The following is a 15,175-nucleotide window of genomic DNA, read 5'->3' as shown; positions in this document are numbered from 1 at the left end:
GAAGGCACCTTAAAGATCATCTAGTTCCAACCCCCTGCCATGGGCAGGGACGCCTCCCACTAGGTCAGGTTGCCCAGGGCCCCATCCAGCCTGGCCTTAACCCTCCAGGGATGGGGCATCCACAGCTTCTGTGGGCAACCTGCTCCAGGGCCTCACCACCCTCTGAGTGAAGAATTTCTTCCTAATGATTTAGTGATAAATGATAATTTAATTGATAAATTAATGGTAAATCTTCCACGATTTATCTACTACAGGATGAGTTTTTTTGAGGGTGTATTCATCTGCTGTGGTTCAGCTGTTTTAACGAAGGAGAATTACAACTAACTACTTGAATTATGTTTTTTTTTAAAGAAGTTTTAGTTTGCAGGGGACTTGAAATTTATCAGAGGAACTGCTGTAGTGCCACAGGCACGCTTGGAGTTCTCTTTTGAGCCACTTCAGAAACTTAAGATTTTAAAAAGATAGTTCATGTGTGAGGAGGGAGGGGAGTATGCCTGGCAGCTGAGCTGAGGAGGCCATTAGGAAGGCGTAATGGTACTGGGTAGGGGGCAGAATGAGGAGTGAGCGAAGAGGACAGCCCTCCTCCAGGAGGGTTTCAGTTTTGGGTGCTGGGTGCCACCACCCGGTGGAGCAGCTTCAGCGTGGAAGCTTTTTGCTGCCCTCTGGTTGAGGGTGAGCAAAACGGTTAAGCAAATCTTCAGCCTCTTAGAGGCAGTGGCCTTAAATGTGTGCTTAAAAACTGAAGCTTGCCCTCCCTGCCCAAGTGCTTCAACCAAGCAGGAAGCTGAGCTCCAGTGTATGTTTGCAGGCCAGATATTACAAAGGCATTGAAGAAGCAAGTCATATTGCACGTTTCGGTTCTGAACTTCTAGCTGTGGCAGGGGTTTTTGTTTGGTTGTTTTTTTAGTAAAAAAGTTAAAAGTTCTCAGTGGCTTTCCAATGCATGTCTATTCACAGGGATGCATAAAGCAGACTTTGAGAATCCCCAATACCCCAGATCAGTAGGGCTGGGACATGACCTGAGCTCTGATTAGTAAAAGCACATCTGTGGTGCTGTGCCTTTCTAGTCCTCTTTAACAGGGAGAAACCACAGGGAACTGGAAGAATGGGAGAAGTCTGCATGAATGTTCAAAAGCAAATGCTGTTTTTCTTTGGCGGATAAGTGACATACAGAGTCAAGAGATCGTCATAAGCTGAGTGAAAGGACAAAGTGCTGAAAAAAGTGTGAGCAGAATCTCCTAATAGGGGATAGCTTGTATGCTGCAAGTGAGCTTCCAGGTTCACAGGCAGTAAATGTTATTTAATTCTTCTTAAAACAAACAAAGCTTGTTTGGAAAGAAATTGTGCTGTAATGCAAAATAAGAGACATAAGAAATCTGAGAATGAGACAAGGCTTTATTTGTTTGCTGTTCCTTGTTGTGTTGTCCATAAGATTTCCAAGAGAAACTGGTTATGCATAAGTTGTAGGTCCCCTTCTCTTCTTTTTTTGTGCACGGTATGGTCCCTCTGATGGTAAAACCTTGCGAAGAGTGTTCTCTGCCCATCTGTACAGTGGTGGCAACAGTATATCTTGGTCCTGAGTGGCCAAACAGTATCACCAGAGACATTGAGATACTGGTAAGCTTTAACTTAACCTGTCCTGTGAAGAGGTTGACCTTCGTGTATTTAAATTACAACATGAACTACCCTGTTTCCCATCTTCTGATTTTCCTTTTGAACAGGATTTATTGGACCATTCCTGCACATCTGGAAGTGGTTCTGGACTTCCTTTCTTGGTGCAAAGAACGGTGGCTCGCCAGATCACACTTGTAGAGTGTGTAGGTTAGTAGAAGTCTTGTTCGTGTCTAGTGCTGAGTCTTGGTAACAAATGCAGGTAGAAAACTATCTTGCATCCTAATTACCATTTTCTCAGTTGTGTGTATAACATGTGAAACTTTTCATGCTTCAGCTTACAGGATATATTTCTTTTTGGTAAGTGGGGTGAAAAAAAACCTTTCATATCTATGCAGAAGAGAGTGGCAAATATAATCTGTGCTTTATATGGAAAAAATTGACATTTATTCAGTAAGTTTTGTCCGGAAAACACAAACTAGGCATGTTTGGGCACTTTATAAGCTATATAAACCATAATTTAAGAAAAGTAAGATCCATTTGTAGTCTGAAAGCGTCAAACGCTTTTGAATCATTAAATGGTGTTAGAATTAGCTTTAGAACTGGAAAAACATCATTTGGACTTTGAATCTGGAGTTGAAGTACCAAGCAACGTAGCTAAAATAGCATTTTGAAAATGTGTGATTAGAATTGGAACATAAATGATGTGGATTTAAGTCTTCTCAGGCTGAAGAAGGCATTACCATGGGAGTCTTGTCCTCCTTTGTGAATGTTCTGACAACAGGGAGTCAAGGAAAAGGCAGTTTTTACCATCCTGACTTCACCAGGGCGCCCTGACTTTCAGTTCCTGCAAGGATCCTAGAGCCATGGGACCAAACCCTCATTTTACGCAGGTTACAGAGTTGGCTTGTGTCTCTGATACTCCTTGCTGCAGCCTTCCACTCTTAACAGTGGTTTCAGAAGGACTTTGAGACTATCAAATATTAGGCTCAAAATATCTGTCTTTCCGATATGTTTTGTAGCTTACTTGCTCTGCAGTGTTGCTTTGGGAGTGTGCAATGATGTATTGTGCTGTTCTGTCCCTCCCAAAAGAGAGCAGCTTTTTCTCGTTTCTTTTTAATTAAGAATAAATAATTCCTAGTAATTCTTCCCTAAAACTCTTTTGAGTTTTGTATTCCAGCTGCCATGAAGATGATGACGACCAGAAACTTTTCCATTGTGCCTGCTCTGGGATGTTGCTTTGCTGATGGGCATTTAATACTTTCATATATTATTTTAAACTATTTGCTTGGCGTGCAGACAGTGTGTACTGATCCCCACCTGATTGATGTTTTGGTTATGGTCTGTGGTGTGTGTGTGTGTGTGTGTGTGTATATGTTTCTTCTGTCCTCCTGACTTCAGAATTCCTTGGTATATTTGTATAAATTTATTGGCTGTTTTCAGCATCGTGAGGCTGAGGTAACCTTGCTTCAGGGAATTGTATGTGAAGTGCTATTTTCTTTCTAGACAAAGCGGAAAAGGAATTATTGCACAGAATGCATTGTGGAAAATTTTGGAGGCAAACAGGCAATTATGTTGGGTTGTAGAGAAAATAAAATTTTAGCTGTGTCCTGTACCCTTATTCAGCTGTGCTACAAATAACACACACGATATTTCCCGTGTGTGTACGTGTGCCTAAGTATACGTGTGCCTAAGTATTTATGCATACTGACAGCAAGCTCATGCTTGTTAGAAACTTGTTTGGGTTTAATGGCATATGTCTTTACGTATTGTCCCGTTAATATTATAGAAGACAAAGGAGGGTAATGAATACAAAGTTTTGTGGTGCTGTTATTTAGACTAAATTCACCCAGTCTGCCCTGTGAGGATTTATAGTTCACAACTGTTAATCACTGTGTATTTTTACTGACCAGGAAAGGGACGTTATGGCGAAGTCTGGAGGGGTCAGTGGCAAGGAGAAAATGTTGCTGTGAAGATCTTCTCTTCTAGGGATGAAAAATCCTGGTTCAGGGAAACTGAATTGTACAACACTGTATTGCTGCGGCATGAAAACATTTTAGGTGAGTAGAACAACCATATTTATGTTGCTCATAAAGGTGACATAACTGAACAGTTAACTCGTAAAGTACTGCAAATTTGTCACATATCTCGCAGTCTTCAGGAGTTGACTCCTGTATTTGCATTAAATGGTTGAAGGAAATTTTTTAAGGGGGGAGACTTCCAGGAAAGTGCTAAAATCTGAGTCCCATAATGAGGAAGTGTCTCAGCAGCCATGATTCATTGTTCTTCTGCAGAAATAGTCTTGCAAGAGCTGATCAACGAGATCGGTTCATTGTTGGCAGCATAGGATATAGAGATGAAGGGAGGTGCCACAGACCCTCATGCTAAGAATTCAGCCTTGCAGCTCTTGTTGTGGGGTAGCAAAATGGCAAAGTAGGGTGTTGTGCAGTATGTAGGTGGAAAAGTTATAGTGTGTCTGATTTTGTTGTAACGAAAAGTTATAGTGTGTCTGATTTTGTTGTAACTTTAGTTTAACTGGGAGAAAGAGTGGGCGGGAGTTTACAAATATTTGAATCTTTTTCCTTGTGCCTGAATAAACTGTGGTATGAATTCATTATTCTCTGTTTAATGTAACTGTTCTGCTCAGAGATTGGGTCAAACTGGTAAGTTGTCATTGGTGTTTAATTTAAACTATAATTGAAGTTTAAACTTGAATATATATTTGCAAGGAAACAAGATAACGTGTGATGATTTTTAATCTGCATCCTTTGTACCTTGTGTGCTCAGTTCCAAGAGCTTAGAAAAGGGCTGCTTTTGTTGTGTGAACTGTGGCTGAAGCTTAAATAGCCGTTTTGATTCCTGGTAGAGACAGCCGCCTTTGGTGTGCCACACTTACAAATAAAAGTAACACCTTGTCTTCTGTTTACTGGCTTTACCTCACTCACAATTTGTCTTAGTTCAGTCAGTTTTACTTGGGCTCCTCCTTCTTGTTTCCTGACTGAGAATATTCCGTGGCTCTGTAGCTTACCCTGCTAGATGTTTCTCTGTTTCCTGAAGCAATTCCTTTGTTACTACAAAAATAATTTAGTGGCCTCCTGAAATGTGAGTTATTGAACTTTCGTTCCCCAGAGAGCAACTAACTTGGCTGAAATTACGTTACACACTTCCCATGTTCCTCTGTTTGTGTTCAGTCTTTCTTGATAACTGTCAAATTTGTTGGCTATTTTATAGAATTTTTTTAGATGCAATATTAAACAATATCGCAGATTACAAAAGTGTCGCATTGTGGAGAAATCTGACTCCTAGGAGAGAAAGTAGTGGGTGTTCTTTCTGACAAATGTCATATGTGGGCTTTTAATAAACATGATTTGTTTCTCTGTCTTGAGAGTAAAACTTCGGCTGCTTCCCAGCTAAAGATGTTGTGACCAGCAGTGTGCCTACTCAAATTCAGAGGTAACAGGAAGGGAGCTACGCCTGGATATTAGGTTCAGTTTTAAGACAGTGCTGAGGTTCATGGGCTCAGTAAAGAAATTCCTTTCTTCGTTTCTAGAAAATCACTGAGATACAGCTGTGATGTGTAAAGGTGCTCTGCCTAGTAAGGCAGAAGTGCTTCACTGTGGAAGTAATGTGCGCACCGGTTTGAAGTAGAGCTGCTCCTACTGCTATTTTTGGTAGGCTAATCTCCTGGTGCTGCCAAGCTCTCCTTAGCCATCTGCTGCTCTGTTGTGGGCCGGTGTGCAGTTAAGGAGATCCGGCATTTGGAGGCTGGAGCAGTCTCAGAGGTCAGGCTGCAGCCATCCCTGTGTGGCCTTTTAAACAATCAGATCACTGGAGTGGAAGTTGTTGCTGTGGTGAGACGTGCTTTTTTCAATCTGTTTGATTTGAAGGGTGTGACATTTCCTGTAGGGACAGTAAGCTTCTGACATGTGAAGGCTGATTGTTGAAGTGCTCCAGAGACTCACCTTGAATGTAAATGTGAAGCTGGTACAACATATATTGTCTGTCTGAGATTTGAAGCTTACATGAAAACACTTCTAAACTTTTTCTCAGAAGCTTACACTGGCTGCTACTTGTCCTCGAATAAGAAATGAAATTTTATTGCTGCTTTGCAGTGTAATCCTGTTGAGTGGACAACAGCAGATGTGCTACTACCTGGTGGTTTCTTTAACTGGAAGCTAAACCTGCCAAGTCCTTTGGAAGGGAAGAGAAGGGGGGAGAGTAGAAATAAACAAACAAACAAAAAAAAACAAATACTTGAAAAAAGGTTTTAAATATATGTGGTCCTGGCAAGTAATTGTTTGGTGTGACTGTCTGAAAAAAAATAGGATATGGATATTCTTGTGTTTAGGCTTGAGTTAGAGTTTCAGAATAAATAATCTCTTTTTTCCATCATGGTAATAACCTGCAGTCTGTTTTCAGTGCAGTATGATGGAGGACAAGTTTTAATTAAATTGTTTTAAATTACAGGAGAGGCCTAGTAGTATTGATTCTTTTCTCAGGAGAGTCTTGAAGGAGCTCTGTCATCTTTTTTCTTCCTCTCTCCTTTATTTATTTATTTATTTTATTTATTTATTTATTTATTTATTTACTCTAGGTTTTATTGCATCTGATATGACTTCCAGAAATTCAAGTACCCAGCTGTGGTTAATCACCCACTACCATGAAATGGGGTCTCTGTACGACTACCTGCAGCTCACTACCCTGGACACGGTCAGCTGCCTGCGAATAGTACTGTCCATAGCTAGTGGTCTTGCACATTTGCACATTGAGATATTTGGAACCCAGGGGAAGCCTGCCATTTCTCATCGGGACTTGAAGAGCAAAAATATCCTCGTCAAGAAAAATGGACAGTGCTGCATAGCAGATTTAGGTGAGTTCATTTCAGTGCTAATATACTCTGTGTTCCTGCAGTAATATAATTATAAATATAAATATATTAGATAACTCCAACCTGAAAAGCCTTGAAGTAACCTTAAAATAACCTTAAGATTTTCTGATGTTACCCTGCAGGATTATAACAGCCGCTAGATGGCACTTACAACTTAGAGATGCTGCTCTGCTGCCGCCACTACTGAAGAGGCTCAGTACAGTGTCTGAGTTCAGAAATAATTCCATTGTTTTTGACTTGTTCTTAGGGTTTTTGTTGCTGAATGCCATTCATAGATTTCTGCAGGTAGCAGATGTTAGGGTTCACTTTGCTTCTGAAGTAATTGTCCTCCTGTTTCATGTCTAAGAATCGCACACTCACTGTTCCGAGCTCTGTACGTCTTAATGACATCCATCTAGCTAGAGCCTTTTCCCAGGTAATTCACTGAGTCCAGAACTGAATTCCCCTTGACCAGCTGGTTTTAGGCTTTTAGCTGGTAGGATGCTGAGAAAGAGTTGCAAGTGTGTTCATATCGGGGGGGGGGGGGGGTTGTCTGCCAAAACTTATTTTGTAAACACAAGGGAGAAGATAGTGGTAGAATCATAGAATAATAGTACAGGGAAGTCACTGGCTAGATAAGTGTATTAGTAAGTGGGATTTTTGGTAATTCCAGTGCATAATTCCTGTGGGACATGAGGTACACCCAGGAAATACATAAAAGCCACACACCTGGGCCACAGAGGGCTGGCCTATCTAAATTTGCGGAGGGAATAGTAAGTTAAAAAATAAATAAAAAATAATAATTAAAAAATATGGAGCCGTATGTTGAAAAATGCAAAACTTCACAGACTGGCTTTTAATTCATAATTCACACTTGAGAAGAGGCTAGAGCATACTGGTGTTGATTATCACCACACTAATCATGTGAAACCGTAGAATAGCTTGGGTTGGAAGGGACATTAAAGATTATCTACCTCCAACCCCCTGCCGTAGGCAGGGATGCCACCCCCTAGATCAGGTTGGCCAAGGCCCCATCCAGCCCGGCCTTGAACACCTCCAGGGATGGGGCATCCACAGCTTCTGTGGGCAACCTGCTGCGGTGTCTTGCTACCCATACAGTGAAGAATTTCCTCCTAATGTCTAGTCTAAACCTATCCTCTTTTAGTTTAAGCCCATTCCCCCTTGTCCTACCATTATCTACCCAAGTAAAGAGTCCTTCTCCATCTTTTTTGTAACATCCCTTTAAGTACTGAAAGGCTGCAGTGAGGTCACCCCAGAGCCTTCTCTTCTCCAGGCTGAACAGCCCCAGCTCTTTCAGCCTTTTTCCATACGAGACGTGCTCCAGCCCTCTGATCATCTTTGTAGCCCTCCTACTACATTTATCTAGAAGCCTCAGAAATGTGAGAGATTTTCTGGGATAGCACAGCCATAAATGTTTCCTGTTTTAGTTTTTATGATAAAATATCTATTTATTTAAACTTGAAAACTTCATGTATGCTCTTGTGATGCAGTCTTTGTTACTTATATGTAAGGAGAAGATTTATCAAAGGTTTTTCTTGCTTCTGGGATATATTCATGCCCTTTTTTCTTCTATAGCTTTGTCTTTTTTTCCTTCTCCGGTGGTCTTCTCTTCTGTGTCAACAAATGGGCTATGTAAAAAAAAAAATCGTGCTTAAAGACTGATTAGAGCAGATAAAGATTTGCTACAGCAGTCCAGAACTAAGCTGGACTTGGTTCTGTCAGTCACCCCAGGTTCTGGATTTGCAACGTACCCACTAAGAATGTGTTGGTTTGGAAAACTGAGGAATAAAATTGCTTTGACATATGTCTGTTGTTCGGAGTATGAGTTTTGTCTGCAGTTCAGATGCTCCACTTCTGGAGCTTGGTGTTTGCTGCCATTCAGTCTTAGTCCTTCTGGCTGGCAGTAAATGCAAGAGCTTTGTGAATCGGCTGCTTTGCTTGTCCTTCAGCAAGCGTGCTGGGTGCTAGTATCTCGAACAGCACCCCAAGTATCCAGAGCTGCAGTTACAAAATTGTCTGTTTCAGATATGTCTTAGCTAAACAGAAACTGTGGTAAAGTCCAAGGATAGATGTCAACCTCACTTCAATCTGTGGCCACTGATAAACCTGGAAAAGTTCTGCCCTGTAGTTAGTTAATTCTGCTTGTAAAGCAATTCATGTGTATGGTAACAGGTCTTAGTTGAGAAATGGCAGAACAAAGCTTGTATAAAAAGAAAAATAAACTCAACCCTCTTCTTACTCCCTCCTTCCACTCCACCCTCGCTTTCCCCCCTAGAGTCATGAACATCAGGTTGAAGCAAGCTCTAGTATTTGTATAGTATTTGTAAGGAAAGCGCAAAGAATGCTAACAAAACTCATTTGCTCAATTTCTGTTCCTGGAAGATATTCCAGTGTGCTAAAGGTGATTCGTTTGGCATCCTGAAAACGATGTGTTTTAATACGTACCCCTGACAATTTCCGCCCCCCCCAGAGATTTGTTATCTTACAAGAGCTCCCTTGATTTAAATGTGCATTGACATCTCCTGAGGTGAAAGGAAAACGAAGCAGTGCAATATCTGCTTCCTAACTCTTGTAAGCAGCATGGATGCCACCGTGATGAGAACCTGATTACAACATTGTTGTCCCCTGACCTTATTGCAACACTTTCTTAGTTTGTAGCGTACGGGATGCTGACTTGCATCCCTCAGCCCTAAACCTTTGACCTGTCAGTTTATTGGATCTGTTTTGCCCAATTTGGATGGAGCATTATGATTTTTAACAAATAAGTTCTCCAGAGTCTTGACATGTTCAGAGTTTTCCGGGAACTCTTTTTCTAACCTCTGTTTCCAGTATGGAAGATTAAATATACATATGTATGTATAGTAATAATAAGTACCTATTGAGGATAAAAAAAAAAAAATAAAATGGTATCTTTCTAGAAGTGCTTTGAGCATTTTCTTAGCAACCTGAAATTACCTGAAGGGCATTTAAATTGCAGGAGAGAGTTTTCCAGGTTGTGTTACTGTGAAATACAATCTGTATTGTAGATAGGTTAGCGCTTTGTGGGACTGAAGTAAAAGCTTTTTAAGTTCATCTAAAATAAAGTCATGTTAAATGTAAATAGTATATGTCCTTCTTGCAAGAGTTGTTGAGGAAATCACAGAGTCTGTTTCTTTCCTATTGCTTAGTTATGTCATGCACCTGTTGCTGTTCAATTTGCAGTGCTCTCTGTTTACCATGGCAAGATGAGTACTTTGTGTGTTTCCAAATTTACAGTAATTTAGTCCCTCACATAATGTTCTTTGCTTAAATGTTTGGTAATTAGTAGAAACCAGGTAGAGTGGTTTTGACTGACTCATTTTAGATCACTTTGAGGATGTTTATTTTTCAAGCTACTACAAATATGGTGGGTTTTATTTTTCAGCTTTATTTTTTTTAACTTGTGTATATCCATCATGCAGTGTTTTTCTTCTCTTCCCCACAGTTTGGTTATAACCGCCTACCCAAAAGTTCTATAAATAAATTTGAATGCTGGGCAAAATTATTTTCTTCTAAGTGACAGATGCCTGGCCTTCTGCATACATGTGCCTAGAGCGCCGGTGACATCCAGTGGCTGCAAAACACTCAGTTCCTATAATAACATTTTACAACAGTGCAATAACATGCTTAATGGTAATCCCTTAGGAGATAATTGGCCTAAGTCTATGGACACAGTGGCTGTTTTTGACAGCAGATTTGGAGCTGACCCAGTTGATCTTTGGACGGTTGGACTCTCAGTTCCTTCCTTTTAAGAAACTGTCTGACGGGTGTCACTGCTCACATTCGATTTTAAATGTGTAGTTTTGAAGGAAATTTAACTGTTTCTTTCTGTTGCTCAGGCCTTGCGGTTATGCACTCCCAAAGCACGAATCAGTTGGATGTGGGGAACAATCCCCGTGTGGGTACCAAACGCTATATGGCTCCAGAAGTCTTGGACGAAACCATCCAGGCAGACTGCTTCGACTCTTACAAAAGGGTCGACATCTGGGCTTTTGGGCTGGTCCTTTGGGAAGTAGCTAGACGCATGGTTAGCAATGGTAAGTATTTAGGACTCCTGTCTCTGTTTTTAAAATGTATTAAGCAAATAATTCACTGCAAAACATCTGCCACTGAAATACGTAGAATGTACAGCAAAATACTGGGCCTCCAAAATATTTATATTCCTGACGTTTTGCTGCCTCTTTAGAATTTAAGTTGGGTACTACGATGAAGTATTTTTGCCTCACTTCTTTTAAGGAAGAGAAGGAGGGTCCCTTGCTAAATCTGAAATAATGATGAGAAACAATTTATGTCAAATAGTTGAGCTAGAGTTTTAGACCCATGAAATCTCTGAACTTTTCTGTGTGCCGTTAAACCATAGTGAATACTCCTAGGTGTCTATTTCCCATGACAATACCTATGGAGCAGAGAAGGAAAACATGTAGAAAGTTAAGAAGTGAAGTGATCAGAACTCAGGGATGCTCTTGATTTTCCGAGTTAAACAGACTCACAAAGCAGGATTTGGTTGACGTACAATTCTGACTGAAAAAGTGGTCTTGAAATTTCTGTTTTGTAATGCAGTGTTGCGTTATTTCATTGGCAAGGGAATCTGAATTTAAGAACCCTGAAGCTGGGTATCTGCTGGTGTGTTTTTTCTTGTCCTTGTCAGCGTATAAGTCCTTTCTGATTTTTGTCCCTTGGGTTTTGTTCTCTGGGGACTCAGAAGATGTCCCTCAGGCATGTGCGCAGATGCTGGCAACGACAAGTTGTTAATTGTAACGTGTTTAAATCTGAGGAAATTCTGAATCTTCATATTTGTTTGTTACTTCTGTTTCTCCCATGTAAGCCAAAACTGGGATTCCATTACCGACATCAAACAAAAAATGTGCTTCAGGAAAGATGACTGTTCGGTTGTGTTACTGTGGTATGTCTGAAGCCCTGCTGGTGGTTGGGACCCCACAGTGCAGATGTCCTGTGCCAGCTGGTCCAAGCATGAACCCCAACAAAGGAAGCATGGTCAGAATGGCAGGCGGTAGTTTGTGGCTTCTTTTTGAGGGAACTATTGCAAGTAGGAATTTGAGGGAAGACTGTAGCGGAGAGGATTAAGGTTTCTTTGCAGGTGTTCTCAGAAGGCACCTGCCAAGAGCCAAAGGGGACAGAGTAAGCGTTTTTGCTGGAGAGAGATGGGTGTGAATGAGCACTGACTGGATAGGGGTAGGCTGCCGTAAGCCAGGACAGTGAAGACTCATGGTAGCTAATGCAGAGTAACAAAGCCTGGCTCCAATGCCAGAGGAAGTTAAGTTATTCGCTTCGTGTTGTTTCCTGGGCATCATCTCCCCTCTGCTTGCTGAAGGCAGTGGAAATCCTGTCCAATTGGTGTTTCATTGGACTGCAGGGAGCATGTAGGTTCTCTAGTAGCAAACACATAGTGTTATCCTGTTACAATACAGGACTTCTTCTAAATAAGAACCTTTCATTTCATATGTTGTTTGTTGTTGGCTAAAATCATTTACCCATGAGTTTAAAAAAATAATAAAGTATTATTCCCTTGCCAAAGGTAGTTCTCAGTACAGCAGCCACCAAGCAGCTAGTTGTCTCCACCATCACTGCAGTGAGACTTGTTCTGAGAAGGCAGGCCCTTGGAAGGAGGCACTTCTGAGAAGATCTGTGGACCTTCCAAGTTTGCCAGGAAGTTCTCTGGGGACTTGAGCTCTGTCCCAAGCACCTGTCTTCTCTAGGATATTTAAAAGGTGCTTAAACAAAGCTGACTTAGAGGTAGTAAAATGCAGCAGGTAGGCTCAGCAACTAATTGAAGCGTCCTTATAATCCTTCAATAATTCTAAAGAGATCTAAAATGGATTCTCCTCTGAGATCAAAAGACCAGGTTAATCTGTGTGGCTGGACAGCTGTTTTGGGGTTTAACGTGCAGGGTGTGCAGCTCCTGGGTGTAACCTTGGGAGTGACACTAGGAGCAGAAGGGGACATCCACAGGCTTTCTGTCTGTGGCCAGAGCATAGCTTGTGATCCTGCCACCTTTCTTACTGCCCCATCAGAGGAGTTCCTTGAAGAGGGATGCAGCAAGAGGAGATACAAGAACATGTCAGCTGAATCACAAAGAGGGATGATGACCTCACGTTAAGGTGTATGTGGTTAATTGGAGAGAGGAGGAAAGTCCTGTGAGTTCATGGTGTTAACTTTTTGTACTCTGTTCATTGGCAAATGTATGTTGTAGGCAGTTATAAAGCGTTGCTGATTGCATTTCCCAGTATCTGAAAACCTCTGGGTTGCAGTTCATGTCAGTTGGAGTGCCTTGAGGATTTGAACCATAACTTCATTGTTTTCAGTGCAGCTTTGCATTCTGTGCTTTGCCTGTTTCAGCAATCTGTGGTCTACCAGCTGCCATGGTAGGACAGGGGCTGATGAGTTCACTGTAGTAGGCAGCACTTCCTGTTACAGGGACAGAAACCAGTGCACGAGATGAGCGTGTGCACTGTGCTCCTCTGCTGTCTTCTGGGGGGTGGTGTTCATAAGTGTGAGTGGTGGGACCAGCAGTACTTAAGGGGTACGTGCTCCTAGGTGGGCACCGTGTAGAATATCTTCTGTTTGAACCTAGCAGTCTACATCATGACCAAACTTCATACGTAAGATTGTGATATGTTTGTTTTTATTGCTAGCCTTAAATTTTAAGGAGCTCATCTGAAATCTGTTTTGGAGGCTGATGAACCTTTTTGGAATACTAGATGTCTTACTCTTTATCTATTAATTTTTTTGTGTAGTGTGTGTATATGGTAGATAACACACAGGCTTACCTAGTTACCTCTCAAATGAAAATTTCATGAAAGGGCACATATTTAAATATTTAAATATTCCCTATATATATATATATATATTATATATATTGATATATATAGTGCCATTTAGTGAGGTTTAGATCGTGTTTACAGCTTAACAAAGATAGTATGAAACTCGGCATGGACTGCAGACCTACCAAAGAAGATAAATAAAGGCTTCAGTAATTTAATTCAGACTGAGCTCGGTGCTACCATGGAAGCACTTTTAACAGTAATACGGATACTTCATGACATTAGTCATGTCAATAAAGTCTTAAGTTTAAGGCGACTGTAATACTAATTTAACCGTACTTGTTTCCAGTTGTTTTGTATTTCTAGCTGTTGCCAGAAGTAATTTCATTTCCTTGCACTGGTTTGAGATGAAGTAAACATTTTTCTCTCAAAAATCCGAATGGCTGGCTGTGTGGAAATCGTTACTTCATCAGGTGGTCATTCAGATAACCCTGTTTGATCTGTAATAAGACTTTGGCACTTGGAGTGAGCATGCTGAGGTCAAGGTAGTGTGCTCGTGTGAACCAGGTGATAGCATGTGTTAGATGGGCAAGAGACAGTTGTAATTTAGGTGCGCTATACATTTTTGCTGTTTATCCTATGCTGGTGGATACTTGCTGTCTATCATGTACTGAGTGGAAAGACGAAGTCTGTTCCCGTGAGTCACCCTGGTTTTGCGTATCCATTCTTGGAGATTCTTAAGTTGCTGTAATCTGACTAGTGAGTCTGATTTGTTTTTTCTCTAATGATCTGCAAGGTGATAGTGATTCTTAATACTTTTCTGTTGTGGCTTGGTATAAGGAGGAAAATGTGTTATTAAACTCCTCCACAACCAAAAGTACTTGTGTATTGTCTTTGTGCTTGGGTAGGGGCCCCTCAGCATTTCTCCCTGTACTCCAAAGTGTGATTTAAGCCCCACACATCTCTTACTCTGTGAGCAGTGCTTGTTCTCTGCAGAGCGGTTGTCCACTGCTGCTGAATATGTGCCTTCCGTAGTGCACAGTGCTGTGGCATCTTTGTTTACCTGGCCTCTGACACACGCACTTCAGTTCCTTGTGGACCTTCAGTGTCATTTCCAATATTGTGACCTTGATGTTAATACCACAAACTAAAAGGTGGTTGCTGCTCAAAGCCACCACTGGTGTGTTATCAGCATTATATCTGCAAGGCTGTATCTGTTACTTAGGTATTTGGGTAGATCTTATGTTGCTCCAGCAGTATATTAAAAAGTGCATAGGATAAGCTTTCATTAAAGCCACAAAGAATAAAGGTGGACAAAATGCTGCTCTGAGTTCCAATTGATTTGAACAGCAAAAAGACAGCTGCCCCAGGCGAAAGAAACAACACCCTATTGTCAATGACAAAAGTCATCTTGAAACTGTCCAGAAAATAGCAAGCTATAGGTCATGCTGAACAACTTCAAGGGTCTCTCTTGCAGTAAGAGGCTTGTTTTCTTTCCTCTGGAAGTGGGAAAGGGAAGCGTGTCACAGTTCAGAACGACAGTTTTGTTAGGAGTAGTGGTGTGGGCTAGAGGTTATAGTGGCTTGCTGGCATAGCAGACAAACTGTTGCAGAGCCAGCGGTGATCCCACAGGGTCTGTGATGTTTGGCTGTGGCAGATCAGAGTACTTCAAAATTACTCTGTTAGAGTAAAAGCTAGACCAAATTCAGTTCGTATGTGATATGTCATATCTGAAGTAGCCATCTATATACTCTGTTGGAAAGACCACATGAACATAGTGAATTAAAATAGAGTCGGACTCTCTCCTAATGATAAAGGTAATCCATTAATGTCTTAATGACCCTGGCATCGCTTTCAGAGTAGTATGATATAGCTC

At 41.2% G+C, this 15,175-nt stretch overlaps 1 protein-coding gene across 2 annotated transcripts in view; it reads left to right on the top strand.

The window, feature by feature from the left end:
• The window catches only part of ACVR1 (activin A receptor type 1), a 64,610-nt gene that overhangs the window by 41,526 nt on the left and 7,909 nt on the right, over positions 1-15,175 (top strand). For both annotated transcript variants that reach the window (XM_040562553.1, XM_040562554.1), the window contains exons 5-8: positions 1,722-1,821; positions 3,525-3,671; positions 6,206-6,481; positions 10,357-10,554. In XM_040562553.1, the coding sequence (XP_040418487.1) occupies positions 1,722-1,821; positions 3,525-3,671; positions 6,206-6,481; positions 10,357-10,554 (721 nt within the window). The remainder of the gene's footprint in view (positions 1-1,721; positions 1,822-3,524; positions 3,672-6,205; positions 6,482-10,356; positions 10,555-15,175) is intronic.

Source organism: Cygnus olor, chromosome 6, assembly GCF_009769625.2.
Source record: "Cygnus olor isolate bCygOlo1 chromosome 6, bCygOlo1.pri.v2, whole genome shotgun sequence".
NCBI classification, from domain to species: Eukaryota; Metazoa; Chordata; class Aves; order Anseriformes; family Anatidae; genus Cygnus; species Cygnus olor.
The sequence above is the reverse complement of the archived record's forward strand: the minus strand, read 5'-3'. Positions and strand labels throughout refer to the sequence as shown.